Genomic DNA, 22,637 nt, shown 5'->3' on the forward strand with positions numbered 1-22,637 from the left:
ATACATTAATACCAGATTACAAAGCGTTTACATAACGCTTATTTATTATAATTTTAAAGAGCTTTCTTAGGCGTCGGGACGTGACGACCCCATCGCCCACTGATGAAATAACCTGTGACAGAGGTTATTTCACCAGTGCAGTCAGTCAACCCCCTTCCTAGTGGGAGTGCCATGCTGTTGCTTTCGGGCTTCAGCCAATCGGGCAGGCACGACCGGGGCAGTACCACTGTCTCACAGAAAACCGGCGTGAAGTGATGCAATAGGTTCATCTTATTGTACTCGCGTTTCGTGCGGTGAGTGAGACTCCCGGAGCCCATCAATTCCCCCCCCCCCAGAATATGAAGATGCAGTTTAAACAGAGATTACCCCAGGGGGGTACCACACGTTTCCGCTGTGGAGAATCCCCCTCTGAGCGTCCATCATCGGAACAATCAGTATTCGGTGGTGGATGCACAGGCTGCCCTTCGTATTCTGGGGTGGGCAAAAACTGCTCAAAAAACTATAAGTTTCGATCTCGGGGCAAACGGAAGAATTTACCGAAGGCATCCCCTTCCACGCTCTCAGTGGACTTTACCAATGTTAGGGGGCTCAACTCTAATCTTAACGCGGTTCACTTTCACCTCGAAACTGCGAAGCCGGCCTTATTCTTCCTTACTGAGACTCAGATATCCTTCCCGGCTGATACTTCCTACCTCTCCTACCCGGGGTACAAATTGGAACATTCATTTGTGCCGCGGGCGGGAGTTTGCGTGTACGTCAGAGAGGATATCTGTTCTCGTCGCCTCGGGTCGCTTGAAGGAAGGGACCTATCTAGCCTCTGGCTGCGCGTAGACTGCGATGACCATCCGCGATTCTACGCATGCCTGTATAGGTCCCATAGCGGAAATACCGAAACTGAGCGACTCATTGAGCACATCCAAATGGCTACAGATTCCCTGCTCGAAGGGGTTCCTACCGCTGAAATCGTGATACTTGGCGATTTTATCGCTCACCATGCCGATTGGCTCGGTTCGGAAACCACCGATCACGCGGGAAGATCCTTTCACGACTTTGCTTTAGCTTACGACCTGTCACAAATGGTCCCTGCGATTACGCGAATACCAGATGTGGATGGTCATAAACCCTCTTTGTTGGACCTTCTGCTGACCTCACATCCGGAGACCTATCAAGTCTCTGTTGACCCGCCATTGGGTTCATCGGATCATTGTGTGGTCCGGAGTACTGTGCCTACTACGCGCCCTCCTCGGCCCCGTTTTTCGGGTTGTCGTCGTATTTGGCACTATCGGTCAGCAGATTGGGATGGGATGCGGTCTTTCTTTGCGTCCTACCCTTGGGGGCCTATGTGCTTTTCGTCGGAAGCTCCAGATTCCGTCGCTGCCTCTGTCGCCGAAGTGGTTCTGCAGGGCATGGAACTTTTTATTCCATTCTCTGCGGTGCCGATCGGTGGCAAGTCACAGCCCTGGTTTAAGCGTTCTTGCAAGGCGGCATCGCGTCGAAAGCGAGAATGCTTTAATGCATGGGCGGAAGCGGCGATATCTCGTGATGCCAATACCAGCGAACATAAAAAAGCATATAACTCAGCCTCCACGTTCCACGACTGAGCGTTTCTCAAGGCAATTTTTGCCGCGCACCACCGCTATGTGGAACCAGCTGCCCACTGAAGTATTTCCGAACCAATTCGACTTAGCGTCCTTCAAGAAAAGAGCGTACAAATTCTTAAAAGGCCGGCAACGCACTCGCGAGCCCTCTGGCATTGAGAGTGTCCATGGGCGGCGGTATCACTTAACATCAGGTGAGCCTCCTGCCCGTTTGGCCCCTATTTTATAAAAAAAAAAAGAGTATTATTTTTTATACTCAGGTGTCCTTATCACTCAAATAAATAATAATGCAATTTTGTGACAGGTTGTTTTAGATCCTCGAAAAGTGAGCCCCCGACGTATATACAGCGTACACGCAAATGTTGGCCACGCCTATCAACCAGTATATCTTCTCATTGATACTGCTATATCGGTAAGTTTAATGTATATTATATTTGTTCGTCTTCGTTAAAATAATAATGGAATGCACACAACTATTAGCTTAAGAGAGTGTTATAGGATTTGTATGTTATTACAACTATAACTATTTAAAAAGTTTTAAGTATATAATAAACTTATACGGTAAAAAGAGACACAGGTACCGAAATATTAAAGTGGCATATTACAAGACAAAAACTAATTTGATTTATGAACTAAATTTAGTATGACATTTCACACAGACTTAGGACTCTTCCATTTTCTTACTAATGTCTCAATTCTCAAGTTACAATCTCGTTTTGATCGCATCCAATTTCATATAGAAAAAATGGTTGGACAGCTCTTAAAACTAGATTTTAATTTTATTGCCACTCTAGAATATTATTCTATTTATATGTAGAGTATCTCAAATGCTACATTACACAACCATTTCAGTAATAAATAAAATCACTTAAAGGCATAAGCTTTTATTGAGTCCACAATAAAAATACTATAAGATACATCTTTGTCACCCGCAAGAGGTTTCTTGGGTTCAATTCGCCAATCAATTTCTGCCACTTTGACAAAGTGTGAGCTTGAGACAATAGGCATGCGTGAATGAAATGATATTACAAATGGAGTAATGTTAAACATAAAGTGTTATATCTAATGGAAGGAGAGAAGATAATTAATTTATTAAATTCAAATATTTCACATCGTCAACATATTACCAATATATTTTTTTACAAGTCTATGCAACATTATGAACACAATAATCTCTAAAATAATTTTATACCAAGCTGCGTGGAAATTTATAATTGCATATAATATTAATAAAAAGATATTAAAAGAAATAATAAAGGAACAGCCATCAAAGACCCAAAAAGAGATATTGTTTAATATAGTTTATACTCCCAACATTATACAATTTGTATGAATATAAAAATACCACCAAAACTGCCCTGGATCACGTAGTAGATAAATGAAAGCATGAAGTGTACCTCGCGATGCACTTCATGGATATTGCATACGTGTGAACATAAAAGGAGTGATTCAAGTGAATTTAGTTGTGATTCAAAATTCGTACAGATTTTTCAATCTTATGTATTCCGAGGTTGGGGTTTATGTATTGGGCTTGTTCGGACATCTCATGAGCCATAATTGCAAATATATTAGTTTAAGCTTGAAATAGTCCTAATGACTATTTCAAGCTTACATTACGGTAATAGAATTACGGGGTTCCAAACACTACGCATTACTGGAATGTTATACCTCATCACTGTTAGGCTATATGTTGTAGTTATCGGTCCATTAATTTTACTTAATGTCGGCAAGGTTTTATCCGTGTCAGCATATTGAGACGGAATTATGGGTATCTTTATCGACGTAAAATAGATATTAGGCGCAAACTCCGAACTCAAAATATACATATAACATTTAAATAAAGCAAGTAGCTACGTGGTATATAAATAATGATGTGAGGGCAATTTCGTGATTTGCTGATACAAATTTAATAATAAACAATCAGAAAAGAAATAAAAATGTCCCTAAGTTATGATGCAGAAGTTAAAATATATATGTATATAAAACTGAACCGATGTCTCGCTAAAACTTGATAACAGGTGGACCAATTTAGCTAATTTATGGTCTTGAAATATTTGTGCATGTTCCAGAAAGGTCTAAACAGTTGGAAAAATAAATAATACGTAAAGAAAATTACTAAAAATTTACAACAATTTTTGAAATGAAAAATGGTTGCTAATTGGCATATATTTAAAGATGCCTTCAGAAATTTGTGTTTCATAGCTGTATTACGAGGTGTGCTCCCTTTGGTCTGTTTTAATAATTGTTTATTAAGGTTTGACACACATATATGTAGGTGATACAAGTTCTCTGGGTCATCTACTACATAATAAATATAACGGTTTTACTTATTTACAAATAGTAAGTGTCTCTAAATACTGTTTAAAACCATTGCAAATATAAATTATCGTTATGTGTGCCGCATAATCACAACACCACACCTTGTCAGAGACAAGGTACACCTTGTCAGAGACAAGGTAGGACAAGACAAGTCCTTCCTTGGATAGAGTGATGCTTTCTAAGTCTTCGATGCCTGATACACGCCCGATATTGGGCTACCCTGCAAATTAATCATTTGTATTAATTTTGGACATTAAAATTAAAATCCATTGGTGAAGTGGTACGTTTTACTGATTTTTTTATTATTTTTGAATTGATGCCTTTTCAGGGCCTGGAAGTTGTCATCGATATACCACTAGGTGGCGCTGAAAACACGGATTCGTTTGTATCTATGAAAATAATGGAGGTGAGAGAACAAAATAAAATAAACATCAACATTTTTTATATAATTTAATAATAGTTTAAGATTTTACGTTGCGTTTAGGGGCGAAGATGTTAAATTCATCGACGTAGTTAGTCTTTAAATGTGTTGCGACTGGGAATAGCTAACGGCTTATACGCCATTTGCGTAACTAAGATACAGTACTACTAATAGAGCGTTTGTCTATTAGTTATACATATAGGATGTAAATTGTCAAACTAAGTATGCTCTTGCAGGTTGCAAATAATCCTAAATGAAGCATTAATACGTAACAGCTATTGCTTATGCAACGATTAGGCACTTATAAAACTATACTTTTGCTAAAAATCAATGATGTAGACACAACTGTCGTTATTAAAATTAATGGATTATTTTGAATACAAAATTAATTATTAATAAAATAATATGCAAGTATTTATATTTTATTTGTTTAAATATTATAAATTACGGGTTTCACCTTGATGCCTGATGAGCCACATGACTTAAAATGTGAAAATATTACTCAGATCAAAGCAGCAAAGACCAATTACTAACTATTTAATTGCATTATCCTTTTAAAAAATTAATGTAAATAATATATACCTTATTAATAATCTAGAATTCAATTAAGAAATATTATTAGAATTGCAGCTATGGCTGCGGCTATTTACCAAGAGGATGATGTTTGATTTTTCTACCTATGTGTCTCTACCTAATTACGCTGTGTCTACCTAATTTTTGTGGCAGCCTAGTATCGTATGATCACTGTTTTTTTTATTATTAATATTAAAAGAAGTGAAAAATTTCTATTTATTAAATGTTCTCTAAAAGTCTCCCGAGGCTAATTTTCACGAGTTACGAGTTTCCGTAATCGCTTCAACAGGTGGTTGTAAACTAAGTAATTTACAACTACGTTAATAGACTGACTTTTTACAATTTCATAAATATATTAATAATTGTATTCCTCTCTATAATATAATATCAAACGAAAATTTCATGTCTAAATCTATTACCCTTAATTGTAAGATTAATTTGTGTTATTGGACGATTTCAATTAGATTACTCCATTACAATGAGAGTAAATCCAAAAGAAAAAGTATAATTTCAAAACAATTAGGCAAATTCTTAAGTACGGAATCATAACTGCATAAGTGTCTATCACCAACGTTCATGTTCTCAATAATTTTACGTTTAATAAAGTAATTTAAATTTTCCTATACACACACCAAATCATCTAAATCAGGTCAATTATGTTTTAGTATTAACACATGTATAAAAAGACTGGGCATATGTGATGATTTCAGGTGTTATAATTTTTACGATCGAGTGTAAAATAGACTGACTGAAAGTTCATTAGAGCATAGCTGGCGATCGAACCTTAAGGATGTAGATCGCACGCTGAATCGCACTACTAGGCCAACACGATATATAAGCATGAGGCTTAAAAAACTTTTAGTCTTTTTGTATCTAAAAAGAAAATATACATTTACGGAATAAAAACGAACTTGTGAAGTGCAAAACAATGTAACCAGATATCCAATTTACTTAATTGTGTGTTGAAATGGAATACAACCCTAACATCAGCATGGGCTTAGTCCAGGGATCACAATTTACCTAATGGAGCAGATAAGGATTTTGAAACCCTCATTTAATAAGATTCAATTGAGCCCAGCATTAATATACTAGTTTATGTCCGGGAAACTGTTAATATATATAGGTGTAAAAACCGTTATACATTTCGTTTTGGTTTTTCGTAAAAATAAGTTTTGGCCGAGTGGCTACGGCGCACGACCTCATCATCTAAATCAGGTCAATTATGTTTTAGTATTAACACATGTATAAAAAGACTGGGCATATGTGATGATTTCAGGTGTTATAATTTTTACGATCGAGTGTAAAATAGACTGACTGAAAGTTCATTAGAGCATAGCTGGCGATCGAACCTTAAGGATGTAGATCGCACGCTGAATCGCACTACTAGGCCAACACGATATATAAGCATGAGGCTTAAAAAACTTTTAGTCTTTTTGTATCTAAAAAGAAAATATACATTTACGGAATAAAAACGAACTTGTGAAGTGCAAAACAATGTAACCAGATATCCAATTTACTTAATTGTGTGTTGAAATGGAATACAACCCTAACATCAGCATGGGCTTAGTCCAGGGATCACAATTTACCTAATGGAGCAGATAAGGATTTTGAAACCCTCATTTAATAAGATTCAATTGAGCCCAGCATTAATATACTAGTTTATGTCCGGGAAACTGTTAATATATATAGGTGTAAAAACCGTTATACATTTCGTTTTGGTTTTTCGTAAAAATAAGTTTTGGCCGAGTGGCTACGGCGCACGACCTCATCCCTGAGGTAGTAAGTTCAATCCCCGGCTGGTCACAATTATCTGTCTATGTGTGTTAACACACATGGTGATGGAAGAGGTGAGGCAGGCAAAGTCGAAAGTGTGCCTCAGGCACAGAAGGCTCATCAAATTTCCTTTTACGAGTTTTTGCGAGTCTATTACTACGTTAACTAATAAAAAAGTATCACTTTTTCTTTGCAACAGCAGTAAAACTATTTTTCAAGCTATTAACTAGTTTTACTATTGATGATACGGTGTTTATGTCTATAACATATTAGTTGACTGTTACTGTGACTAAAAGTTCTGTTTACATTTACAAATAAATAATTATTTTATAACATAACCTATGATCAAAACGGAGTTTTATGTTTAAAAGCGAACGTAAATTCCTTAAGTACATAGGTAAATGGATGATTCAAATGCCTTGATTATATAAAATTCTTCTGCCAATTTCTAAAACATACGTTAAGTATTTTTCATAAAAGATTGATTTCTGCCATAACACAGTTTTAAGAATTGGAATTGGTAATACCGTATCTTTTCAATCTAATACAATTGTTTACAACACATATTAGTTATAATGTGTTTGTAGTGCACACAACAGTAATATTGTTATGTTGCTTGTAAATAAGTTTGTTCGTCCTGGTGGATAGAAACTCTGTGAATAGTTTAAGTTTCCACTATATATATAAACTGTTTTTATAAAGTATTAAAAAAATATAAGCCTAATATGTTCTATAATAACTTCATTTCATATTCTTGTATTCCATTATTACTAAATCTATTAATACTAAAATAAATATTTTTATCTATGTGATACGCATAAGTGAATAATTTATATTGCAACTGACAGTACAAAATAGATCTTATTACGTATTATATATCATGTATAGTTTTGTTATACCATACGAGATATTTAATAGATTTCAATCTATATTACTCTCTTGGGCAATTTCCGGCACATACTGCATTTGCATTCGACTGTCTGCTCTTTGTTAGAATGAAAGTTATCGTACTTGATTGAAATTTTTAGTCTAACGATTTTTACGCTATTCATTTTAAATATCGTACTCTACATAATGATGTCTTTATAAAAATATGTTACTTAGTTTGCCTAATTTACAGAAGGTAAACACAAAAACAAAAATATCGTTAGGTGTTTATTATTTATATAAATAAGAATATATTGTATTATCTATTACTAACTACAGATCACCATACGTATGTACACATAACCAAACACATAACACGGTTGCTTAGCTGCTTTGGCTATATTGCCAATAGAGAACCATAGTCGCGACGAAATCGTATTGTTAGATAGAAGTGATGGTAGGAAAATTCGGTGTCCATCGCCAACCAGTTGATCCGAACAAATTGCCATAATTATGGGTCTCATCATAATACCCCGAGACAAGCGGAGGATAAAGCGTGTGGAGGCAGCAAGTCCAAGTGTCTGTTAAACCTGTTCAAGACAGGATTTACCTTCATTCGTGAAAACTACAACGAAGAAGGCACTATAATTAAACACTTGAAAAAAATACTTCCGTGGATTTGGGGTGCGTAATTCAATACGTTTGTTTACTAAACTAAAGCAGAAGCCGTCAAAAAATATGAGAGAAATCGTGAGCCCATAAAGTTTATTCTGTTTACATAAAAAGGGATGTATGCTAATGTTATACAATTTGAAGTATCATAATCATAAATTGTGTCTATTATTCTGGTCTTATAAGGAAGATCTAAAGTAAATCTTTGAGCATTGCAGTTATCACGTCTTCTTGTGGCAATCGTTTATCTTCAATTGAAATAACGCACGAGTAACTGCATTGGCACCGCTTATATTAAAACGTACTCGTATATTTGATAATACATGACGATAACTGGTCAACCAAATTTAATTTTGAAGTAGCCTTTAATTTGGTGAAATTTTGCTCTTATTTAACGCATGCAAAGTTTATGTTGTATGATTTTTTAATCATGCTTAATGATTGCGGCACAGTTGCGGTACTATGGTACAACCATTGCTTCCTTTTTTAAATATTTGGTACGTTAGCTATAATGTACGCAACCTATAATGTTTTTTCAGAAATCAAACTCAAAATTAAAATAGTTTTATATAATAAATTTAGGTTTCCACTCTGACCAAATATAAATTGTTACAAAACAAAACTAATTAGCCAAAACAAATGCTGTTTGTGAATCACTAATCACAGGATAGCTAAATACGAAATTGTAAAACGCGTGAGGGACAAAGGGAATTCCTTTTACAATTAAAATGAAAATGTGTTTAATACTAATTTACGTGTCATGTTTCTATTGTTCTCTAATTTAACTGGAAATATCGTAGAAATTATTAGTTATCTATACAGACAGCTAAATTAACAAGACTTGTCTAATTCACGCTATATTATACTCAATTCCCGATACGTATTTGAATATCACAACACTATTATCCCTTTGCTCCTGCGGGAATAATTATAATTAATTGCTTCTCAATAATAGCCTATAGATTGTTACAATCAGCTTAGACTATCGCTGGTAATGAGTCTTTACGACCAATAGATGTCTATCTTTATGTGATATGAAATATCCCTTTAGTTATTTACAGATAATAGAGGTCTATGGCAAGGGAAATAAGGGGAAGACTTATAACTTTTCATTTTACTGAAGATAACATCAGTGCTGTGCGACGCATGATAGAGGAAGATAAGAGAGTGACACGCAGATACGCCTACGAGCAAGCCTAGACAATGGTATGAGTCAAGTTCAAAAAATATTACCCTAACATTTAGACGTCAGGAAGCTTTGTAACAGATGGATTCCCCATACGTTAACCGACGACCAGAAACACCATAGATTGGTGTCACCAAAATATGTTAGATAAGTTCAACGGTGGTGACTCAAATGCTGTATTTGCCATCATTACAGATGATGAAAGCTGGATATATTGCTACAAACCCGAAACCAAAAGATAATCAGCTCAGTGGGTGTTTCCTTTCGAGGATCGGCCATCTAAGGTAAAGAAAGTAAGAAGTCAAGGAAAAAAGATGATTGCCTCGTTCTTTGGTCGGAAAGGTCATTTTGAGACAGTTGTTCTAGAAGATGGAAGGATAGTTACTGCAGACTGGTATGTCAATCGCTGTTTGCTTGTCTTGTAAAACTTCGACAGCAGCGCTCTAGAAGAAGGATCCTCCTTCACCACGACAATGCTTCAGCGCACTCCGTAAAACGGACTATTGAATATTTGACTATGGCAGGTGCCGAGATATTGAGATATCCGCCATACATTCCTGACCTGGCGCCCTGCGACTTTCATTTATTCCCAAGAACTTATAATACAATTCGAGGTATTCGCTTTACGAGCCCTGACGATACGGTGAAAGCGTACGAAAATGCCCTAGAAGAGACCTTAAGGAAGAATGGCCCACTACTTTTCTCAGTGGTTCCATCGAATGTGACGATGTGTAGAGAGAAACGGAGATTACTTCGAACTTTTTACATTAAGCCGTTTTTCATTCTCTAGACATTTTCAGTGTTACCTAGGCACTAATCAATTTTTACTTTTAGAGGCTAAAACGATTGATCAGCCCTCTACCGAATATATCCAGCTCCGGATGAGTACTGTTTAATCCGTTATAATGGCGAATAATTGAACTGTTAATATTTCATAATTAGAGTAACATCATACGTTTTAAATATTATCAGGAAATGTATTCGTCTCAACGAAGACGAAGAATAATGTGAACAAAGAAAAATATACTTTAACGTTAAATCACTTCTGTTTTCTTAAAATTTGGACAAAAAATTCCATCTCCATCCAATTTGTTACTCAACAGGCCTCGATTTCTATTTCACTTAGTGAAACATTAATCAACGTCTAATTAATTTCAATTTGTACACCAAGTACGTAATCGTATTTAGTAAATAATTATGGAAATCGGATGTTAGCTTTGTCACTTGATTAGGTTAAGCAAATATTTTGAATTTGAAGATGTTTACAGGGAAAGTTCAAAGGCAAGATAAATAGGCAAGAATGTTTATCAAAATACTAAATTACCTTAATCGATGTTTTGGGTAATACGAGTCGAGATTAAAGATGAAAGAAGTTTATTGACAGTGTTATTATAATGAAAAAGTCAGTGCTTTTATTAGAGTATTCGGTTTTTTACTATCTATAATAGGAACTCAGTTATTAAAAACGAATAAAGATTGTATGAATTTATTTTAGTTAGGTTTAGGTTAAATTCGTGAATATCGGAATTGCTAACAATAATTTAAATTTAAATTAAAAAAATAATGTACTTATTTACATTATTTTTTATTTATTTACTTTGTGACGACTGCCCCTGCTTAACAAAATAGAACACAATAACAAGATATATATATATATATATATATAGATATAGATTATATCTAACAGAGTCTAAAATAGAATTCATATTTCATTGAAATAAAAAACAGAACAAATGTAATTGGAAAAGTTGACAGAGTTAATTAGTTTCTTTGTTCCAGGAAGAAACATCAAGAGATAAGAAAAACTTAACACCCAAAGAGTTTTTTGAAGAAGAAGACCGAAAGCGGGCTGAGCGAAATGGTTATATATGTAGCCTTGCTTAACACTACTGACTTTATTAAAAATATAGTAGTTATAAAAATACTTCAATAGGCAGTTCGAAATTTGTAGGAGACGAATACACTGACCATTACCGATATTTTGCATACACTGAATATTTTAAAATAAATTTCATTGTAATTGCCTAAATAACTACATAAATATGCTGATCGTACAATATTTCATTTCACCCGCATTAAATCAATTGTAGCATGGAATTACCTGCTACCATTATCTAGCCTTTCTCGCAGATGATCACAAATTAATTCTTCAATTCCAACCAGTAGTTTCTTAGATAAGCGCGTTCAGCCAAACAAGTTCTTAAGCTTAAACTAATACTTAGTATATATACTGTTTATAGCCGTTCTACATTAATTTCTAATTCTAGCTATTTAGTCATTACATGACACCACAAAACCTTGGGTTTAAAATGTCTCGTCGCACACGTGTGCATTTTATAAATCTAGATTTCTGAAAAGTAGGTGATCAACTAGCAGTACGTTCTAGAAGCAATTATATTAAAATCCAAACAATTTTATCATTCTCTTTAAATTCGCAACCGCAATGATAATGGCTGCTGCATTAAGTGCACCGTTTCATGCAATACGTTAAAAGTTTCGGAAACAAAAAGTAACTTTTAACTATGAACAGGTCGGTAACAGGCGTGTAACTTAAGTAACATTAGCTGATCAGATTTCTATTATTAGTAAACAAACATTTAATATATACATATTCCTAGATACTTTATTCCTCTAAAATACTTCGTATATGGCTATAGCCCATAGGTCCGGTTTAAAAGAATTAATTATCCGTAAGAGATAATTGTTAGGAGTGGGAAGCCTCAGCAGGAACATCACATTTGGTTCTTTCGCCATTATTGGAGGGGTGACGGCCCTTCATACTTGTCTTTGGTACTTTTTTCCTACGTCTAGTTTCGATTGCTATAGAACAGTATTATTTAAAATTTTAGGGCTAATTGAGACACATGATATAAATGCTGCGTTGTTTTACTCTACAGAAAACACGTGCCATTGTCGGTATAAAATGATGTACATTCCGCCAATAAAGGAGTCACCGCCTCAAGACATTGATGAAGAATATCATTGCGTGGATATTAGTAAGTTCATACGTAATCATTTTTTTTTAGGATAGCAGTGCCAATGTGCATATTAAAGTAAATGTACAAGGAAAATGTTAATAATTAAGAAATCCATTTGTCCATACAAATAAATGGAGGTAAAATGAGTAAGTAAATTTAACAACGGCAAAAAAATGTTTACCTACAAAGGCGCACAGCTGTATAATAAACTACCCACAAATATAAAAAAATATGACTTCTTTCAATTCATTCAAATCGAAGCTAAGTGAATATGTTAGACAAAATTACTTTTAATTCATTTCTTTTAATTAATTTTTATTCATATGTCTTTGGTTACTTTTACTTTTAAGTTTATTAAGGCTATCGTTTTATTGTAATTATTTTAGAAACGACTACAATGTAATGTTAATCTAAAGTATTATTCTCATGTAAGTGACATTTTTGTCTCTTTTGAGAAATAAAGTCTTTAAGGAGACTTCAAACTTGCAAATTCATTCATACTTGACATCGGCGAAGAACGGCAACGCCGCACATTGGCTTGCTAGTTCAATAGGATGAAAATAATACCTACAACCGGGACCTAAATATTCATAGACGTAAATTATAACAAATTAAGATTAATAGTATAGGAATATTTACTTTTAAGATGTTCGGAAGTGTCATGTGAATATTTAATTGAATCTCAATGGAGCGACCTATCAAATTGTGTTTAAATTGTAATTGATATTGTATTGACAATGGCAAGTATTTGGTTACTTCCTTTTTATCGTTTAATAATAATAAATCATAAGACTAACGCTTTTCCTTTTATAAATCATGAACTTTAGGAGTTTTAGGTAAAACTACAACGTCGACAACAATAATTGATTACTTAAGTAACAACTAAAACGCATTTTTGACACTACTCAATAAACTAAACCTGGTGCCCAGGTGCCGCTTGATTTTTTTTAATGGGATCTCGCTGTTGGTCTAAAGTGCCTTGACAGTTAAGATCTTTTCTACGGCTAGCACGAGGACATCTACTTCGACTTGGACCTTCGGCTGTCATAAGGCGTCAATCTCCTGGGAGAGCACCTTACTTGAGTAACCGAAAAACGTAGTAAGGGACCTCGCTTGCGCCGGGCGGCTTGAAGCTCGTTACGGATAATTTTTATAACATCAGCCAATCATAAACTGGCTCCTCTTAACTCCGACTTCCTACAAATTCAATAATTATAAATTAACCTAACACTATCAAATAACCATCAAAACTTGTACAGCAATTTAATTCAGTTAAGTTAGCGTAAACGAATTCCCTCAAGAATTTGTAACAGTAAGAAATAATATTTTCCACAGTCACCGAACCCCCAGCGTTAACCCGTATCTGTCCATGTACATACAAGACAAAGCCTGTACTACCTGAGCCTACGGAGACCTATTGCCTTCAATTTAGAAGTATTCCCCTTAAAACTGGTAATAAATTGTAATTTATTATGAATTAATAATTATTTCCTATACTTAAATCAGTGTTTTATGAGATTTTTGCAAGTTATTTACTCACAGCATCATATGTCAAATTAATCACCAAAACTATTTATAAAAAGAATTTGGAGTTTATCCAATAAGCTAAGTTCTAATTACATATACCTTATGTCTTTTATCTCTGCCTTTTAATAAATTTCAGAAATGTATTAAAAAAAAGCTGTGTAAAAAGGCTTACTATAAAGTTAACTATTTATTATCTAGTTGATAAAAGGACCTGTGACTAGTGCTAGACAGATTATTACTTCTAATTAATTTACGATATTTGTTTTACAATAAAGGTTATTTGCTATTTTGAAAGAGTACTGAGAGTTTTACGCCGGCTTTTTCTCTAGGCCTACACCCTCTGACTTCGTTGCCTATGAGAAGGTATTTCTGCGATACAGATTTAGTGACGTGGAATAAGTGATACTTTTATCTTATATTCCATAGTAAACGTATTTTATTTTATGTGTGTAATAAGTAACTATTGCTTACTTAATTTGTATTGTATATTATAGATCCCAAAAGCCCTTTTAAGTAATAATTCACCCAATGACATATAAACTATGCCATAAAAACATTGAAGTCTTCTTTACAGGTTTCTAAAATTAGTAATATAGAGAAGTGTAAACTGTCGTGTGTGTATGCAAACATAAATGCTAGATTGAATGTTCCGTAATTCCGTTCATTATTTATTCAGTTTCACCACATTACACATTGCGAGCTTTTGTTTTAACGAATTACAAACGATAAGCTTGTACAGTGGTGACCGAAAACATTTATTCAAACCCAAATAAAATTGTTAACACATTTGAAAATTTCCCATGAGTGTGGGGCTGTATGGTAGTTGTATAGGCTGTATAGTAGTTCGAATCCCTCGATTTTATGAAGTATTCTTAAGATATGGGTCGAAATTACTTTAAAAAAACTATCAACGCATTTGTTAAAGCGCTTGCAGTTTGACCATGAGTCGTGTTAAAGCACAAAATGAATACTATTTTATAAATTAAATTTAAATATTAATAACATTTTCTTACAGTTCGATCTAGGGTGATTAGAATTCGAAACGTGTCATCAATATCTGCGAAACTAATGACTGCCGTCCGTAAATGGTCAAGAGTGCACAAGAAAACCATTAACATAGGCAAGTTCATATATAATTATAGATGTATTATGTAATTCTAAATATTGTACAAGATTCACGATAATTTAAAGATCCTATCACCTATGGGTCTAAGTTTCAGTCTAGGCAAAACTGATACATTTCTCACAGGATTATCACAATTATTATTTATAAGAACTAGTAATTACCATTAAGTAATCACAGACACACACATCCGTTATACTAAATAATAAATGAAATTCCCTTACAAATAATACAGAAATTCTATTTAGACGACCGTGTCAATTTTAATGTGTCCTTACAAAGTTAACTCCAGATGAAATCGTAGAAGGGTAAGAACGCCTTGTTAAATTTAATTTCAACAAACCTCTGTTGTGTTGATGTCAAGGCCGCGTTGCCATTCGCAATGGAGATGTCTGACTTTGCAAATAATGTATGTGTTGCTGACAAGTAGTAAAATTGGCATTTGCTGATGCTTGATGTGTTTATTAAATATGTGCTATATTATTCTCTTCAATTATAGGCTTAAGGTAACCTAGAAGAATACCAGCAACTCGGTTTTTTTTTTTGGATATTGTAGTGTAGTCTCTGCCAGAAGTGTCATGAGATTTGAGGTCGTACCAAAATTCAATTTTTTCCTTACGTCAAATAATACTAATTATAGTTCGACAGTTATCTTGATACTTATTTGATTATTGTGGATAAATGAAATAACGCGTAGCAAATAAAACATTTTACATTTCTCTCAAAGACTAAAAGTAGTATAAGAATTCCGTATTATCAATATTATAGAATCTTTGGAAACAATGGTAATGTATCTTAATATTATTGGTCAAAATTGTTATCTGTCTTTCCTTACAAATATTTACATATCATAGAAAGAATACAGTTGTCAATGTGTTGAGTAATATAAATGGAATTCGCCCACATCATATTATAGTGTATAAAATCGTTTTATTCGTTTTATCTGCAACATAATATGCACTCATTTCCTTCAAGTGCGCTCTTTGTGAATACTGGCCTCTAAAATACGTTGAAATATTCATTCTCAGTTACGTTGGCGATAGTCAGGTGAATCCAGGTCAGCTTGGTTTACTTTAGACCTGTTTACTGACAAATAACTTCTTGTCTCTTAAATTTTGCAAAATAAATGAAATAGCTCGTAGAATAATTTTGTAAAGCTGTTCTACACGTTCAAAGGAAGGGAGACCGAAGTTCGAAGTAATATTCTTAAGTTTTCAGTAGGATCTTGAAAATGCTGGAATGCACTTTTAAAAACTAATAACAGCTACACTTTGACCAATCACAGCAAAGCTACTTAATTTATTAATACATAAACTGTGCTTTGTAAAAGTATCGCGATAACCATGGGAAGTGTGAAAGTTAAATGTTTGTGAAAGTAAGGTGAAACCTTTTTTTAAATATATTTATTCATTATTGAACAGTGAATGAGGTATATATATAGGTTTACAAGTACAGTTATGGACGTCAGAAAATCAGAGCGATCGTACCCAAATCGAACTGGGTTATACACACAGTCGTTTTTTGATTAACACTTATTGCACAAGAATTGTATAAGAAAAAACTTAGTGCTTAGGTGGCTTTATCGCTAAGCGATCAGTCAGAAAACCCTCATTTTAAGAAAGCACTAAGAAAAAAATGTGAAAAGTGCCACAATGCGAAACTTAATTTATAACACAAAAAAGCAAGGAATTCTTAATATTAATAGACAACTATTTACTTATAAACTTACCAAAACAGAGATTAAAGAAAAAGTAAATGTTATGAAAAATCGATGCTTGTTTGAACTAAGCGAGGGTAGTAATAACACAAATGAAAATAGTATCGCTATTAAAGTTGCTTATCGTGTAAAATCTACGTATATTTTCGGTTACTGGTGTTTTATGGAAATGTTATTGTCACAATAACATTTCAATACTTAACTATCAAAACAACTATTGGTGCTAATAGTGTTATTTGTCATGTTATTTATCCTATATTACATGAGACACAAGTCTCCACCATTTTGTGTAATTTTTTTACACATCTAACTTGTCTAGACTTCGTAATTACATTGGGACGCTTTCGATTTCTTTTCCTTTAATCACTTTTACGAGACGGGAATACTAATCACAGATATTTGTAATTCGAAAATTAAACATTTTATTTCGTTTTAATTCACTATACGCTATAAAGAATATATGTATATTGTGGTTGCGGTTGCATGCGGTTTGCAGTTGTGAGTTGAACAGTCGGATTGATCAACTCAAAATTTACTTACAGAATATTTTGTAAAAACGTCGTCTTAAAGTCTATATGTCTTAAAGTTATGGGACATGAAGGGAAAGTGAAGACTATGTTATTTTTAAAATTTAGTCATTCTGCATTCAAAGGTTTTCGAAAAATTACTTGCCTCGACTGGGAATAGGACTGACTTATATGTAAAAAACCACCCCTACGATTTTACCATACCAATCGAAAGAATAGCCAAAAACTAATAACTCTTCTTAAGTAACATAGTATTAATTATTTAATTATTAGTATTCATTATTAAAAGAAAGGAACAGCCTGAAATTAATTAAAATAATTCATGGGACATAGTAGTGATAAAGACAAGTTTCAATTCTTATTATAATGCGAGTTTATTTATATTCATATTATGTATGGATATTTAATGTAATCCCTAATAAAAATTCCTTGAGATAACCACTGATTATTAACATTGAAGTATGTCATTGACGAGATTCCTAGCAAAAAATAATTATGGCAACTCCTTAGTAATATAAATTTCGCGGAACTAAACTGCTGAGCATCGTAATGGACCATTGTAACAGTATTTTCTTTGAAGCATTATGTTATAATGCTTTTCCTTATATTCTGAACTAACGCTAAAAGTATATCTTTAGAATCGCTACAACGTTCATAATTCGAATGTACGGGATTAGACATAATAAGACCCCGACTTTGATTTTACTTATAATATAGAGAGATTTATTAACATGATCATTATAGTTAAAATTATTTAAGTAATAAAATATGTAAGCCCATCGTCACGCCATCTTTCACCACTGACTCAAATTTTACAAAAAATATTTAAAAACTCTTTAATAAAGAAAGCTTCTACAATTATTTTTTCTTAACATTATTACGATTGAAGGCTTACACGCCGCAAAAGTTTGTAGCGATTTTCTCACTTTCCATTTGAAAGAGATGTTGGAAATTATATTTATTATTTTGTGAAAGCTTTTAGAAAATAGGTTTTAAAATTTTTTAAAGCTTTGTTAAAATTATATAATTTTAATAAGCATTTTAATTATATGACGTATCAGCGTCATATAATTACATTTTTTGCGATAGACTATGTAAGACAATATCTAACTAAGACTGTACCAAATAATAAATAATATAACGTTTACGTATTGATAAGGGAGGTTTAAGATAAAATTAGTTAAAATGTAATTATTGTCTTTGGTTTTTTTTTTTTTTTTAAATTAAATAGGGGGCAAACGGGCAGGAGGCTCACCTGATGTTAAGTGATACCGCCGCCCATGGACACTCTCAATGCCAGAGGGCTCGCGAGTGCGTTGCCGGCCTTTTAAGAATTTGTACGCTCTTTTCTTGAAGGACCCTAAGTCGAATTGGTTCGGAAATACTTCAGTGGGCAGCTGGTTCCACATAGCGGTGGTGCGCGGCAAAAATTGCCTTGAGAAACGCTCAGTCGTGGAACGTCGGACGTCGAGGTGATACGGGTGGAATTTTGTATTTTGCCTCGACGTCCGATGCTGAAACTCAGCTGCAGGTATTAATCCGAACAACTCCTCTGAACACTCTCCATGGTAAATGCGGTAGAAGATGCAGAGTGACCCCACATCTCTACGCAACGCCAAAGGATCGAGCCGCTCGGAGAGGGATTGGTCATCGACGATTCGAACCGCTCTTCGTTGGATACGGTCAAGTGGAAGGAGCTGGTACTGGGGAGCCCCCGCCCAGAGGTGAGAACAGTATTCCATGTGGGGCCGTATTTGCGCTTTATAGAGTTGCAAGCGGTGGCCCGGAGTGAAGTACCGTCTCGCCTTGCTGAGCACACCAAGCTTTTTGGAGGCTAATTTAGCCTTTCCCTCCAAATGACCGCGAAACTGAACGTCGTTCGATATGTCAACGCCAAGTATTCCGATGCTGGCTGTGGCTTCAAGAAGAGTGTTTTCGAAAAGAGGAGTAGCGACAAAGGGAATTTTTTTCGCAGAAAACGCGCAAACTTGTGTCTTCTTGGGGTTAAATTGGACTAGGTTTAGTCTACCCCAGTCCGAGACTCCACGTAAAAGAGTTTCGACTTCAGACACAAGTTTGTTCCGGTACTCATCGACAACTGCCCGAGAAATACCTGCCCGGCCAGTGTAAAGAGTATCCCCAGTGCTGTCGTCCGCATAGCAATGAATGTTGCTAAGTTGCAACATGTCATTGATATGCAGAAGAAACAGGGTCGGGGACAGAGCACAGCCTTGTGGGACCCCAGCATTCACGGGTTTAAGGTCGGAACATGCTCCGTCGACGACGACCTTGATGCTCCGATCGGCTAGAAAGCTGGAGATCCAGTCGCATAATTTCTCAGGAAGCCCGTAGGCTGGTAGCTTCGAGAGCAGTGCTTTGTGCCACACCCGATCGAAGGCTTTCGCTATGTCCAAACTAACCGCTAGTGCCTCCCCCTTGGACTCAATTGCCTCCGCCCATCTATGAGTAAGGTATACTAGAAGGTCACCAGCTGAACGACCACGACGAAAGCCGTACTGATAATCGCTAATCAGCTGGTGGCCCTCTAGATAACTCAAGAGCTGGCCATTAATAATGGATTCCATTATTTTGGAGAACAAGGAGGTTATTGCGATTGGGCGATAGTTGGATGGATCAGTGCGATCGCCTTTTTTAGGGATCGGATGTATCGAAGCGGTCTTCCAGCACTTCGGGACAGTGCCGAGCGAGTACAGGTACCGGAAAAGGCGCGTCAGGAACGGAGCCAACTCAGGAGCACATGTACGCAGCACAATTGGAGGGATACCATCCGGCCCGCTCGACTTATGAATGTCCAAGGAAGATAGTGCTCTGCGAACAGCACGTTGCTGGAATGTGATTTCCGGCATTGAGTTATCACACCGCGAAATCGCCGGTGGTGATCTCCCCCGGTCATCCAAAGTCGAGTTGGACGCAAAGAGACAGCCCAAGAGGTCGGCCTTCTCCTTCGCAGTGTGGGCGAGCGAGTCATCCTCTCTGTGCAGCGGTGGTATCGATGGCTGACAAAAATTCCCTTGTACAGCTTTGGCGAGAGACCAGAAGGCTCGGGTCCCAGAAGGGAGTTGGGCCAATCTCTCGCCAAATCTGGCGATGTGCTCTGACTTTGCCTTAGCGATTTCCCGTTTGAAGGACCTGGAGGCTGAGTTATATGCTTTTTTATGTTCGCTGGTATTGGCATCACGAGATATCGCCGCCTCCGCCCATGCATTAAAGCATTCTCGCTTTCGACGCGATGCCGCCTTGCAAGAACGCTTAAACCAGGGCTGTGACCTGCCACCGATCGGCACCGCAGAGAATGGAATAAAAAGTTCCATGCCCTGCAGAACCACTTCGGCGACAGAGGCAGCGACGGAATCTGGAGCTTCCGACGAAAAGCACATAGGCCCCCAAGGGTAGGACGCAAAGAAAGACCGCATCCCATCCCAATCTGCTGACCGATAGTGCCAAATACGACGACAACCCGAAAAACGGGGCCGAGGAGGGCGCGTAGTAGGCACAGTACTCCGGACCACACAATGATCCGATGAACCCAATGGCGGGTCAACAGAGACTTGATAGGTCTCCGGATGTGAGGTCAGCAGAAGGTCCAACAAAGAGGGTTTATGACCATCCACATCTGGTATTCGCGTAATCGCAGGGACCATTTGTGACAGGTCGTAAGCTAAAGCAAAGTCGTGAAAGGATCTTCCCGCGTGATCGGTGGTTTCCGAACCGAGCCAATCGGCATGGTGAGCGTTAAAATCGCCAAGTATCACGATTTCAGCGGTAGGAACCCCTTCGAGCAGGGAATCTGTAGCCATTTGGATGTGCTCAATGAGTCGCTCAGTTTCGGTATTTCCGCTATGGGACCTATACAGGCATGCGTAGAATCGCGGATGATCATCGCAGTCTACGCGCAGCCAGAGGCTAGATAGGTCCCTTCCTTCAAGCGACCCGAGGCGACGAGAACAGATATCCTCTCTGACGTACACGCAAACTCCCGCCCGCGGCACAAATGAATGTTCCAATTTGTACCCCGGGTAGGAGAGGTAGGAAGTATCAGCCGGGAAGGATATCTGAGTCTCAGTAAGGAAGAATAAGGCCGGCTTCGCAGTTTCGAGGTGAAAGTGAACCGCGTTAAGATTAGAGTTGAGCCCCCTAACATTGGTAAAGTCCACTGAGAGCGTGGAAGGGGATGCCTTCGGTAAATTCTTCCGTTTGCCCCGAGATCGAAACTTATAGTTTTTTGAGCAGTTTTTGCCCACCCCAGAATACGAAGGGCAGCCTGTGCATCCACCACCGAATACTGATTGTTCCGATGATGGACGCTCAGAGGGGGATTCTCCACAGCGGAAACGTGTGGTACCCCCCTGGGGTAATCTCTGTTTAAACTGCATCTTCATATTCTGGGGGAGGGGGGAATTGATGGGCTCCGGGAGTCTCACTCACCGCACGAAACGCGAGTACAATAAGATGAACCTATTGCATCACTTCACGCCGGTTTTCTGTGAGACAGTAGTACTGCCCTGGTCGTGCCTGCCCGATTGGCTGAAGCCCGAAAGCAACAGCATGGCACTCCCACTAGGACACATTAACATAGCTTTTACAGAAAACAATTTAAACTAAAACCCATCATCTTTTAGTCGATACCAACTCCGGGGAAATAAATACAGATAACACAACTTTCTCTACAGCTGTGATACTTTTGACGTTCAACACCTTTTGTCGTCAGTCACCGTGACCACGCATGCTGTAAAGCACGCGAAACGTCGGAAAATTTTAAATTCGCGAAACGTCGGAAAATTTTAAATTAACTTATAATTATGTTAATAATTATAAGTTTATAATAATACAAATAGCTATAATCCGGTTAAAAAATTGTTTTCCTTAAAATATAATTGTTATTAAAGACCTGGCTATAGAGGGGTCATAATATTTTTAATATAAATATTGATCACGTCATGAGAGTACTTCCCTTGGTATGTTAAAGCTATGAGGGTCCAATGCTAAAGTCGCAATTAAAGGCCCACCCCCGTCCTGTTCGTTTGAAGGATCCTCATTTCCTACACCTCCTTGTTTCACGTCATTTGACGCGTGAAAATCACTCGTGAAAATCTTTTCTTTTGAAGGCAATGTGACCTTTTGCGGTCAAAATTGGTTTGATCTTTCAGTCGTGATCTTTGAACTTTATTAATGTTCACATTTAAGATACTTATAGAAAGAAACTGATTACATTACGTTATATATTTTAAAGTACCGAGTGCAACTTTTTTATATCATTGCGATTGAGATAAGATTATGCTATTAATTACCTGGAATTTGTATATAGTTTGATAAGCTAAACGTGAAGTAGTAATAT

General features: G+C 36.3%; 1 protein-coding gene across 1 annotated transcript in view; it reads left to right on the top strand.

Moving 5' to 3' along the window:
* LOC123710169 overlaps positions 1-22,637 on the top strand; it is a 60,045-nt gene that overhangs the window by 14,887 nt on the left and 22,521 nt on the right. Inside the window, exons 20-25 of the mRNA XM_045661918.1 lie at positions 1,903-2,010; positions 4,246-4,323; positions 11,189-11,270; positions 12,307-12,405; positions 13,723-13,839; positions 14,930-15,034. Of these exons, the coding sequence (XP_045517874.1) occupies positions 1,903-2,010; positions 4,246-4,323; positions 11,189-11,270; positions 12,307-12,405; positions 13,723-13,839; positions 14,930-15,034 (589 nt within the window). The remainder of the gene's footprint in view (positions 1-1,902; positions 2,011-4,245; positions 4,324-11,188; positions 11,271-12,306; positions 12,406-13,722; positions 13,840-14,929; positions 15,035-22,637) is intronic.

This window comes from Pieris brassicae, chromosome 5, assembly GCF_905147105.1.
Source record: "Pieris brassicae chromosome 5, ilPieBrab1.1, whole genome shotgun sequence".
Lineage (NCBI taxonomy): Eukaryota > Metazoa > Arthropoda > Insecta > Lepidoptera > Pieridae > Pieris > Pieris brassicae.